The sequence below is a fragment of the Triturus cristatus genome, chromosome 8 (genome assembly GCF_964204655.1).
Source record: "Triturus cristatus chromosome 8, aTriCri1.1, whole genome shotgun sequence".
In the NCBI taxonomy this organism is placed as follows: domain Eukaryota; kingdom Metazoa; phylum Chordata; class Amphibia; order Caudata; family Salamandridae; genus Triturus; species Triturus cristatus.
In genome coordinates, this window is record NC_140591.1 from 1420849699 (window position 1) to 1420862738 (window position 13040).

The following is a 13040-nucleotide window of genomic DNA, read 5'->3' on the forward strand; positions in this document are numbered from 1 at the left end:
GCCGTGGAAAAGCTGCGGAAAAGCCGCGAGCTCCTCCCCATAGAGGTTGAGGCAAGGGCCATCTAGCAGTAGCCTTTGCTACGGCGGCAGGTGTCCATTCCGGCACCGGCAGGTCGCAGGAGCCGCCAAACTTACTTAAAGCAGGAGAAGCTGCGTGAGCCTTCTGAGGTGGCAAGAGCTGCAAAAGCCTTTTTGCAGCAGCGAAAGCCTTTCCCTACAGCGGCAGGAGCCACGAATCAACTTCAGCAGCGGCAGGACCCACCAAACACTTTCCTAAAGCGATAGAAGCGGTAGAAGATGCGAGGTCATTTCTTCAGGAGTTCGTGGAGACCCGGAACAGAGAAGTACAGGGCGCGGAGCTTGCTCTGGTCAGCCTGAGCGGCCAGCACTGCGCCTAGCACTGCACCCAGCCGAGAACGGAGACTGAGAACAGTTTGACAACAGGAGGTAGGCAGGGGGACTAGCAAAACTAAAGCGCAAGTACATTTTAAGGCAATTTTAAGCCAGGTGATCCAGGCAATGGGCGCTCCCATAGAATTTAGCTTAAACTGGTCCTTGAAGCACCATTGTCATTGCCACCAATAGCTACCTACTGCTACTTACTGTTGCCCACTGCTACCCACTGAATGATTCTGTAGGACAGCCCTTCTTCACCACTACGTGATCAGACATTGAAGCGCAGCACAGCACAGTTAACCAAAGAAAGACCCTGTGGTTACAGGCAACAGGTGGCCATCAGCTATAGCGAACAGGTGTCAATAACAATAAGTGCTCAGTAATTAAAACAAACAACAACTAGCCCCCTACTCAGCCCGCAGTCAACGACCCCCCACTCAACTCCCAGACTTAGCTTTTGGCCCCCTGTACCCAGCAACCAGTGCATGGTGTAGCACTCAGGTGAGAGGAAGAGAAGAAAAACAAAAAGAAGAAAAAAGAGAAGGAAAAGTGGGGCACAATGAGATCTGGGAGGTCAAGGGATCCACCGGCACCTTCGAATCCTACTAAGAGCCAGGAGAGCAAATGAGGGCAACAAGAAACTCAGTAAGGATCCCTAAAAGCTAAAAGATCAGCGAAGATGATCGGAGGAAAGCGGAGATGGAAGAGGAAGGAGGAGGTGAAGTGCACTTGATCTCCTTGACTCCCCTACCCTAAGGCCTCTCAAGCCCAAAATCTTCATCAAACCTCAAGGGGAGAGGGGAAGTTAGCGGCACAGTAGGCATAGCTGCGAGTGTACTCACATCAAGAAAGTCTAGTTACCAACAGAAAACGTATACGAAATTTTGATTCATCAAGGACGCCGGCCACTGCAGCCCAGAACCTACTCACTGGAACAATGACTACAGCCAGAGCCGATGAACGAACTGACGAGAGGGCTGAAGAAAGAGCTTGACGCAGAGGAGACAGATGACGAAGCCAGCGACGGAAGGGTTGGTGACGAAGGCCCCGATGTCTCACCGATAAGACCACAGCAGGGCGACTTCTACGAACATTTGAACGTGGGATTTGGAACTGGACTTGAACCTGGACCCAATGCCAAAGACAAAATCAATGGCAAGCAAGAGCGAGCACCAAGCCCCCACCCAGAGTTCCCCGAGTGCCTCGAACACCGGAACCAAAATAAACTGGAACATGGAGAGCTTCCCAAATTCAACAACTAATGGAGTGGGAGCTCCCCTAGAGGAAAGACAAAGCCCATCCGGAAATATAGAGGGAAACACAGAGAGACAAAAGGCACCTGCCGTACTCGAAGTACCTGAGGCATCCGAGACACCAGCATCAGTACCTAGCGCACCAAGTAATGTTAACACGCAGAATACAGGCCCCAAAATAATGGCGGGACAGGGGGCCCCACGGATACAACAGGAGCTCGTGTGTGAGAAAAATACAGTCTTAACACAAGACTTCAGGCAGGAGCGACCAGAGCTCAAGGGAACGAGTGAGCCTAGTGGACAGGGAGAAAAACTAAGGGACAGCGCCCAGATACACCCACCATAATGCAGACCACAGCACAGGATCGGCCCGCACACTCTGCAAATGCCCAACAATCTGAGTATTCTGGGCTAATTTCAGACCCCCCTCCCCCTACTCTCCGCCCCCCCCCCCCCCCCCCTCCCTCCCCCAAAGCCTTCCGGTGGCCCTTGCTAACTCAGCCTATGACCCACCGAATGCCACGGACCCAGAATCCTCGTATCTCACTCAAGAGGAGTGGGAAGAATTGGTTGTTTCCTACACAGCACCCTCCTACGTGGCCCCTCAAGAGGAATTAATAGGCCCGAACAATAATGCCTCACATCCTATCCCCAGCAAGACAACCCTGCAAGCCAAAGAAGACATTTAGGTCTCTCTCCTGCACACAATGCAAATGTCCGTTAATGCCATCCAATATCAATAAAAAAAGATGAATCTCCAGCTGTCAGTTCTAAATTCACTCTCAATCGTTGTCGCCAACATTGACGACAAGCTAGCTGAGCTGAACAGTCTGGTTAGAAGGGCACAAGAAGAGACAACATTTACACAATCGAATTAAACTTGCATAACAATTGTGGATAAGCTGGCCACACTTCCATCAGCAATGGATAACCTTCTCTCGGATATCAAGATGCGGTAAAAAATAGTCCATCAACTGGCCCAGCCAAGAGGAGAAACAAAGCAGGGCAGATAGACAACGAGGGAACTCTAACAACAATCCAGGGGGCCTCAATCCAAGTACTAGGAGCTCAGCGGACAAGGGAAATCGAGAACATAACATTGCCAATATCAATAGACATCCAAGGGACGGAGAGCGCCAAACACCACCAAATAGTAATACAACAGCATCTGGCGAATCCCTGCAGAAGGAGGAACTTCCGGAATATCACTGCCCCTTAAAGCGGGGGAGAAAGAAGAGAAGGAAGGGCCGCAAGCAAATGTTAATTATCTTCGCAGCACCTAAAGGCAAGAACAACAAACCTAGGAATTTGTCATCTGAACCAATACACGATATGTCAGGCCAAATGGGTTGTGAAACTGATATGGATCAGGACTCGAGATCTACCTCGAATCAGGAAAAGTGGCATAGGATTCAAAGGAAAACCAATCGAAAAAGAAAAACTTCCATCAGAGCTATTCCCAAAAATGAAGTCGGCCCTGCTCAGATGAGCAATGAAATAGCCACAACACCTAATGTCAGCGAAAGAGTGAGAGGCAAAACATCAAATTGAGCACTACTAGAAATAGAAAACCTGCCCCCGGACCAGATAATGTGATAGAAACAGGTCATTCCCCAGGGGTTACAACAATAGCAAGTACCTCAGGTCAGGAGTTACCACAAGAAGATGAACCAAGGGTCCAGGATCAGAGAACGACAGCAGAGGAATCTATTAGGCAAGAGAAAGCCTCGACAACCTCTTAGAACAGTCTAAGCACCAAAAAGGGACATCTAGGTAACCCCATTATCACTCTCATTCCTGAATACACATCTAGGGGCGCTTTCGATATCCTAAATAGGGAGAACATATTACACCTGCTGAATTCCATCAGTAGCTTAAAAAATATATCTACCAACGATCTGGAGTCAGTGGAATTCAAAGTCTTGCCAGAACACTCAGGAGTGGAATTCAAAGTCTTGCCAGAACAGTGGAATTCAAAGTCTTGCCAGAACACTCAGGGGTAGAATTCACAAACACAGTATGGGCTACAACAGAACTAGCTGAGAGAGTGCTCAAAGAACAAGCAAAGCTTAACAGCTGGGGCATAAAGCTCCGACCATTTGCAAAATCTAGATACCCAGACCCTCTGGAAACCGATTGCCTACAACGGAATGCACATACTCGAGACAACCTGGAATCACAATTATTCACCGTACTGCGAGGGGCTCGCAGCAATACCCCTGACAACTCAGATCGAAAAGAGCAAGGCATCAGAAGGCAACATGTTATGAAAGATGCGACCCACTCAGACTGGAGCTGGCTGTCCAGGACCATAAACGACAAATCAGAAAAACATTGAAAAAGCAGGCCTGATGCTGGGAAAACCTCTAACACTGTCAAACTGTGCTCCTGGAATATCAATGGTCTAGGAGATAAGCTCATGGACATGGGACTAAACCTTTACATGCAAAGATTTGATCTTATCGCATTGCAAGAAACATGGACCGACTCGCCATCAGAACTTCCTGGCTGTAACCTGAATTTCATCCCTCCTACACAGAGCGCACTATTTGGCCACAAAAAGGGAGGCCTTGCCACATATAGTTCAATAAGAAGCATTTTTGCAGTAGTGCCTCTGTCACATAAATTAGATACACCGAATGCAATGCAAGTACTACGAATCGCCATTCGGGGACAGGCTAAAAAAGAGGAGATAATTCTGATGAACCTCTACTTACACCCACGAGGAACGAAGCGAGAGGCCCAACAGCTGAAAGAAGAACTTACAAAATTATTAACCACTGAGAAAACAAACAGCCTGATTATCAGCGGCGACTTCAACCTGAATATGCTCAACATTCCAGTCACAGAAATCAACACAGATGAGGTCCCGTTCGCATGGGAATCAAGCCCTCAAGATAATACGTCCGGAGGGAGAAGCACAAAAGTAGCTTAGCGTCTCTTAGCGACACTAGAAGAACTGGGCCTCCGAGCACTTAACTGAAGATTCCCCGGGGACCGCCCCCAAGCGGCTATGTTCCACAGAACAATGAACAGTTCCACAATTGACTTCACCTTTGTCTCTAGTAACCTGTTCCAATCGGCAAGAGACTTTCACAGCGGCTCACTAAATTTCAGTGATCACTTACCTCAAGAAGTCATGAATGAGGCCTTCACAATTCTAAACCCTCTACGAGCCAAGGGGCATAGCTCATCCTATGCTGCAAATGATAGGCGGATAAAATGCAGAACAGACGACTCTCAGCGCCTTCTGCTCCATGCAAAGCAAGCATTTAGCGAAGCTCAAAATGTAAAAACAGACCTAATCGAGAGCTGTGAGGAGTTCGTAGAAACAATACGTAACAATATGGGAACAAAAGAGGGAAACAACCGGTCCGAAGGAACTGGCAAATCTGAGAAGCACATGAGGTACTATAACATTAGAAACAATGCTAATCTAAAAAACCTAAAGACCCTCATCAGCCAAGCACTACGAAGTTTGAGAGCAGATCCTGCCTTCAAAGAAGAGCTGAGGCGGCTAAAGCACGACCGCAGGAGGCAGATCTGGTGACTCAAGCGAGAAGCAGATGAGTCTCTCTGGGCCAAACTCTTATAAGATGCCAAAACTAGCAATAGTGCACAATTTTGGCAAAAAATCAACAACCTGACCAAGGAGCGGAGTTAAGGCATTAACTCTCACGTCACAGAGGATGACTGGACAACCTTTCTTAGTACGCATTTTAATGAAATTGACACAGCTAGTAAAAGAATACTCAATCCCACAAAGGACACTGAGGGACGATTAGTGCGGTGTAGCGAACACCACGAAATTAAGAAGCCAGATCAGGCAATCGTAATCACGAGTGCACTGATTAGTAAAAGAATCTCAAAGGGAAGGCGCGAGGGTGCGCCCGGACCAAATGGGATTCACCCTATACTGTTTAAGCAAGAGTCGCAATATTGGGCCGCCGCGCTCAAACCAATGTTTTGAAAAAATCCTACAGGCATCAATAGTTCCATCATCATGGAGGGGAGCTATCATTTCACCCATCTTCAAAAAGGGAAACAAAAACGATCCGAAAAATTATCGGTTAGTGGCCTTGCTTGATAATGAGGCCAAATATTTTGCGGGTCTCTTACTTGAGGAATTGACATTGTGGGAAGCTGAGGTTTCAGTAATCCCATACAATCAAACAGGCTTCTGTAAAAGTATGGGGACTACAACCAACATATTAGCTCTTTCACTATTAACCGATACTGGCCTTGCAGCAAAGCAACGCTATATCTCTTTACATCGACTACAGTTCAGCATTCGACCACATCAACAGAAATCTTCTCTGGGAAAAATTTAAAAAGCGGAGCATTTCCCTGCTGCTTTTAAACCAACTAATTCTCCTGCACAGCGAGACATGGGTGCAAGTCAAACTAGGCTCTGGCGAATTTTTACTGAAGAAGATCTTAACAAGCAGAGGGGTAAAACAGGGCTGCGTACTCACTCCAATACTTTATAATCTTTTCATGGGAGAGTTATCAACGCTGCTAAATGAAAGTAACTCACATGCACCAAAGTTGGGGGGCACACAGTTGTTGAACCTCTTCTACGCAGACGACTTGGTACTTATTAGCCGGACATCTGTAGGCCTACAACGGCTATTGAACATTACGTTGAGATATTCTGTAGCTAATAGGCTCAATATCAATCAAGAAAAATCTAAAGTTATGTGCATTAATCCCCCCAAAAAGAAAATAACCTGGAATTGGCTTTTGGCATCAAGGAAGCTGGAAATGGTCTGTTAATATAGATATTTGGGGGTCATCATAGACCACAAGGGCAACTTCAAGCCACAATGTGACGCTATAAAAAGGAGAGGGCTAATGGATGTAGTAGCACTTGGAAACTTAAAAAATGTGGTTACTGGACCAAGCCTATTACCCCTCATAAAGGTCATCAAGGCAAAACTAATCCCAGCCATTACTAATGGCAGCAAAGCTATGAGGGGGAAGGATGCCGCTTCAGTAGATGAAACAGTAGCAAAGGCGCTACGTATGATCTTTGGCCTCCCTAGGTACACATCGCCCGCACAGATGACTAGAATTTGAGCTGCCTAAAGAAGAGCTGGCACGCAAAAGAACTTACGTAAAAAGCTGGCATAAAATAAGCAGGGGAGACCCGAAAACACTAAATGCTCTTCTGTGGAAGGAACTTCAAGATAAAGGAACCTGCCAGGCAAGGCTGTACTTGGAGTCCTCAATCAACCAACTTGGTCTACGGCAACTATGGGAACTCCCAGGCTCTCCAGCAGGCTTTAAAAAGGTGGTCAACAAGATAGTTCGAAAAGAATCATTGCTGCAGAACAAAGCCGCCTTGATAGAGCATGCTCATGGCTGGCTTACAGTTCAATCGTATGTCAAGCCCTTGCCCCAAGCATACCTACAGACAGGCTTTTCTAAAACAAAAATAAGAAGTTCCTGAAATTTCGCCTAGGGCTATTGCCGTCCGCGAACCACCTACCCCCGTGGCTACGCCCTCCGCTACCAACAAAATGCCGTCTTTGCGGGAACGGCAAAGAAAACATCGTACATCTCATCCCCATCTACAGCAAACTTATACAAGAACGCCGCTCCCTCTCGAGACCACTTTTTAATAACCGCAGGATACGGACCTGCAGGCAAGCGGTGTTGGCTTGCTTCTAAGGCGATGACATCCTACTGAGCTGCCGAATGGTAAAATTCCTTGAAACTGCAAAAATCCGCTTTAAAAACCTGAAAGATAGCCAAAAACCTAGTAGCAACGCAAAGGACGAGAGGAACAATTCACTCTAATTCTCAAAGCGATAGCACCAGCTTGCACTAGCAAAGAAACAGGTGGCACAATGTCGGCACGAAGTGCGTCTAATGCTCCTAAGTGACCACAGACCAACTTTATGAGAGTGTGGTCCGGCAGGGAAACTGACAGGCACTAATGTTTATTGCTTTATCCGTTAGTAAAGACAATAGTAGCACCTCTACCAAGAGGGTGGAACAAACTAGCAGCCCACTTATGATCCCAGCAGGCTTGAGCCCAACAGATGGGTCATACAGACTCCATCAAATCATCTGCTGCGAATGCCCAGGAAAACCGCATCGCTCTTAATCACATCAGCCCCTTGAGTATCGGGTTTCAAAGCATGCTTGCATTAAGTTCTAGCTTGTTCCATCCAATGATTGCTCCTATTCAGCTCTAACACCGCTCCAGACATTTGGCGAGGTCAAATAATATGTTGCACCTTCTGGATCAATTCAACCAGAAGGGCCGCAACCAAGCCCCCTGAATTTTTACCCAAACTTCATGCCGCCACCATCAGAGCCTTGATTTTCATTCAGCGGAGTACAGTGCTGAAATTAATCAGCCATTTGAACTATACTGAATAAAATTAACCACATTATAGGGATATCTAGATTTTTCAACTTGATTAATTACCTTTTTAACACAAATATGTTTTTATTATACTAGCACTGCCTCAGCTCATAAATGCTCTTATTGCACTGACATTTTACTAGATTACCATTCTGTTTGGGACAAGGACTAATTCATTGCACATCCAAAGGTTGCTTAACTGTACTCGTACTTTATTTTAACTCAGAGGCTGCTACTTTAGCATGCTTTTTACTGTTGGATTTATCGTCTTAACATGTATGAACTTAATTTTTGTTTTAATAATTGAATCCTTTTCTAAATTGTAAATGTTTTAAATAACCATGTACAATAAAGCATAAGCTTACCTTACGCTTGCCTCTAAGGATACGTGGGAACAAGAACACTCTTTTGTTCAAACTTTCTTACTTCTCCACAACATGAGTAAATAGAGCCAAAGTATAGTTTAAAATGTTTATTTTAACTAACGTGCTCTATAATGCAGTACACGAGCCAACAATAGCAGCAAAATGCATAAGATCAAACTAATCAGCATTGTTACAATTTCATATAGAACAAAAGGGGAAATCATATTATAATGATAGTGGAAACAGGACTATAGCGCCTTGCCACCCTCCCCGTGCTAGAAGCTAGTTTATTATAATGATAGAAGACCTCCAGGCTTTGTCAGGGGACCCCATACCTCCGGGTTCAGATGCAGGAATTTACATCTCCAGACAAGCATAGCTCTTCTATTCTGGAAAGCGTTTCTCCAAGTGCCCTAACATGCATCCAATGCAATATTAAAAGCACCAGATTTTCAGTGTTGCAGCTGTGTTCTATGTTATGGCTATGGACGTGAGGCTGACCAAAGCAATTCAACGGAGTTCATTGTTTTTCGACCTTGAACACGCTGTGCAGACTAGGAGTACAGTGTACAGCTAGACATGTGAATGGCAGGCAGTTCTCATGTGAAAGGGAGCAAGCAAAGTGTTTACGAGAAACGTGCCATGTAGTAACGTGAGCTAAAAGCAGCAAAATGGCGGCCAAGCGTATACTAGCTTATGCTAACTTAGTAATATCCGCAGGTGAGCCCATATCCTCACTACACTTTGAAATGGAAAAGGTTCTATATGTGGTGTGTACTAAATGGTTTCCAACCTACCAAAGGGCAAGAAGAGGTAATCTTGCCTTATCTCCTTACACTTGGCTAAAATTTGCTTCTATAAAAGTACACCTTGCTGCCATTACGGCATACAGAAAGTCTCCCACTCAACCTTCTTTCTTTCAGCTTCAGGTGGTTAAGGATTTCCTACAGGGATTAAAGAAAGTTTTTCGCCCTAGTCCGGATTCCTTTGCCTCCCTGGGAGCTAAACCTGGTCCTTTCCAAGCTCATGGGTCCCCCCTTTGAGCCAATTCACAAAGCGACCCTTCAGCACCTTACCTTACATGGAAAGCCGCCTTTTTGATGGCAATCACTTCCGCTCGTAGGGTGCGCGAGATTCAGGCACTCTGCTCCAAGGAACCGTATACTGTTTTTCACCACAACAGAGTGGTTCTGAGAACCCACCCCTCCTTCCTTCCGAAGGTGGTGTCGGATTTTCATGTTAATCAAACCATCTCACTGCCTACTTTCTTTCCCAAGCCCTCTACTCCAGCTGAGAGGCCTCTCCACTCTTTAGATCTAAAAAGATTTAAGATTCTATTTAGACAAGTCCAAGGCTGTTAAAACGTCTGATTATTTATTCGTAAACTATGGTTCCATCAGAACAGGTTTCCCAGCCTCCAAGCGTTCGATCTCCAGATGGATAGTGTCATGTATCAAGCTGGCGTACCAATTAACAAATAACCCCCTCTTGTCCTCTCTAAAAGGCTCATTCCACTAGGGGAAAGGCAGCAATGGTGGCTTTTATGCGCAATGTACCGATTGCTGAGATCTGCAAGGCAGCCACTTGGAAGTCGGTACATACATTCACAAGACATTACTGTCTCGACTCTGATACTAGAGCAGACACTCAAGCAGGCCAGACCTCCTTGAGAAATGTATTTCAGTGCTGAATTCAGCGCCTACAGCCTTATCATTTGCCCACAGTAGTAGAGGATGGGCTTGTATTCGATTCAGTGCTTATGACTATTGATGCGGATCCCCGGGAAGAGAAGGATACGTTACTTACCTGTAATCCTAGTTCTGTTCTAGGGGTATCCTCATCAAAGTCATAAGCAACCCACCCACCTCCCCTGGCAAATGATTCATGAGTCATCTTCTTGTGCCCTGACCTCCCAGTCTCTGGAAAGAACAACTGACCTAACTGTCACCCCTGAGGCATGATGGGAAGCTGGGGGGTCATGGCTGCCTTAAAGGCACGGTGCCAGTTTATTCTTACAATTGCTTTCATTTTCTATGCTGGTAAGTTTCCAATGCAGCCCACGGGCTAACAATGCCTGAGTTTTTTGCAGGACAACTGTCTGCTGTTAATTAAAGAGAGTTCAAGTGTCTCCTTGTCCTCCTGTTTTCTGTTGGCTGCAAAATCAATGTCTCAGGGCATTGGTTAGCCTTGGTTTTCTCTGGGAGACTGCATTGATTTGTGGAGAAAATGTTTTATATATATATATAGTTGTGTGTATATATATATATATATATAGTTGTATATTTGTCTTCATTTATAATTTTTTGTATATATCCGGTGGATGGGCGGGAATATTCAGTGTTTATGACTTTGAGGATGCTCCTGGAAGAGAACTAGGATTACAGGTAAGTAACTTATCCATTTTGAAGAAATTCAACCTTTCGCCTGCCCTGCCCAGCATTTTGAAAGGTTAAATATTACCCTAAAGGCTAAAGTGTGTTATTTTAATTGAATTAGATGTCCATCCCAGTGTTACATTTCTAGTTCATTTAAACTGGCTGATTGGCATTCTCGATGCAGAGCAAGTGAACCATGAGTACTCCTGCTGGCTGAGTGCAGCTATAGACACAGAGTCTGTTTCTGGATTTCATGCAGCCACCATCCTTCCTTTCCCGCAGGAAAAACGGCTGAAGGAGCTCTCAAAGCCTCATACCTCATCTACCACAGCAACCTCTCCAGTGTCCACCACAGCGGGCAGCATAAGTACAACTGCCGCCATGGACATGTTTGCAACCCCCACTGCTTCAAACAGGTATTTCTTTTTGCTTGTGTTTTTTTAATAACGCATTTTCAAACGTCTGCTTCTTTAACTTATAGATATTTGGGGGTCATCCTAGACCACAAGGGCAACTTCAAGCCACAATGTGACGCTATAAAAAGGAGAGGGCTAATGGATGTAGTAGCACTTCAAGCACTGTAAAACTTCAGTGCAACAGCACAGGAACAGCCGTACGTCGTAAGCAGCGCCTTCTTCTCACCACTTGCTGTCGCTGCGCGCACTTTTAGGGTAAAATCTACGCGACCTAAGCCAACAGCAGTAAACATGGGCCACTGGGCTGGCATGGCTGGCTGGATGGCTCTGGCAAGAGCTGTGTTAACATTCAGGCCCTCCAGAAAGAAGCACGCCCTTCTACCGCTGTCTGTTCAGTCTCTGAGCTGCTGCTTGTACCCTTCATAGATCACATCTCCTCCCTCTATGGCGTGTCCTACCATCTTGCTCCCTCTCCTCAGTTCTTTCTGCATTCCTCTCTGCCATTGTTCATCTGTTTTCACAAAGGCTATTAATATGTGTTCAGTCTTAATCAGATCACTGGTCTTAATAGCTGTGGGGGAGGAGGTTATTTATCATATGCAGTTCACAAATGACGACACGACAAGTAGTGTCACAAGGAGTGATGTCATGCCCTTATTCATTACTGAAAAGTTCTAGGGCCTATTTTACAGACACATCAAATTAACATTATAAAACAAATGTGAAAAAGACCATTTTTAATTTTACTTTTTTATAAATCACCTTTATTCTTTCCACATATCTAAGATGTTAGTGAGCTCGGAAATAGCTGAAAATGACGATATTTTTAAACAGACACGTAGAAACTTGTAAAATGCATTTTAAATTGCTTTTAGTGAGTAAACAAAAAGTGGTTGGTGAATCTTTTAAACCTTAAACTTGCTTTTAATGTGCGTTGGTTTCTTGCTGCTGTTCTTTATGTAGATTCAAAGCATTAATGTGCTTCACATGTGCGTTTGTTAAACAATAGAAGGTTTAATGGTGTCCGGTTTGAGTTTGCTCAGATAAGAGATGAGATAAGAGATTAAAACATATAGCCCCCAGCTCCGCCATTCCCACAAACATCCCAATGCGAGATGACATGCTTACAGTGTTTACAAAGGCTATCAGATTCACTTGTGGGGCCCACGTGACGTCACTCAGTCTCGGGCTTTCTAAAAATAGTGGAGGGACTCCATAAACCTGTGTCCACCCCAGACTTGTGCCCTGAACTCTTACTGATGTTTGGTTGGATAAATGAGTAAAAGGCCATTTATAAAGCACACAGCTGCTGTGGAAGGAAGCGTCCCCGCACTCATACCAGTAGACCATTGCTCATGTGATTGAAAGCCTGTTCAGGATCCAGATCTCTCAGAGCTTTCAGCTGAGATTGCCACAATTTTGCTGGCAGAAAGAATGATCGTCCACCCAATCTTTCCTTGGGAATCCTCGCAGACCAAACCTCGATGGAGGAACAGCGCCCTCACAGGAGCATAAGCCTGAACCTTCTTTGCAAGTACAGAGGCCCTTCTTGGGTCAACGCTCTAAAGAAGATGAACATCCTTGTATTTAATCCTTTGATTGGTCTGCAGCCAGTGCAACTGCTCAGGATTCTCCTGAGAAGATTGGCTTTTTTTGGCAGGTCGAAGTCAAGCGGGCAGCTGCATGTTGAACCGGCTGTAGTTTATTCAACAGCCCTGCATGGAGTCTCAGGCGAAGCAGTGAAAAGGGCATGTAATATAATCATATTTTTTATAGTCCTTGAACAGCTCTTTATCTCATTCTTAAAATGATCCTATATCTATGTGAGCAAAGGTCGTGGGAGAGGGCGACAAGTAACT

General features: G+C 45.3%; 1 protein-coding gene across 13 annotated transcripts in view; it reads left to right on the forward strand.

The window, feature by feature from the left end:
* PICALM (phosphatidylinositol binding clathrin assembly protein) overlaps positions 1-13040 on the forward strand; it is a 592332-nt gene that overhangs the window by 450703 nt on the left and 128589 nt on the right. For all 13 annotated transcript variants that reach the window (XM_085623164.1, XM_085623165.1, XM_085623155.1 and 10 more), the window contains exon 11: positions 11048-11181. In XM_085623164.1, coding sequence (XP_085479290.1) covers positions 11048-11181 — 134 coding nt within the window. The remainder of the gene's footprint in view (positions 1-11047; positions 11182-13040) is intronic.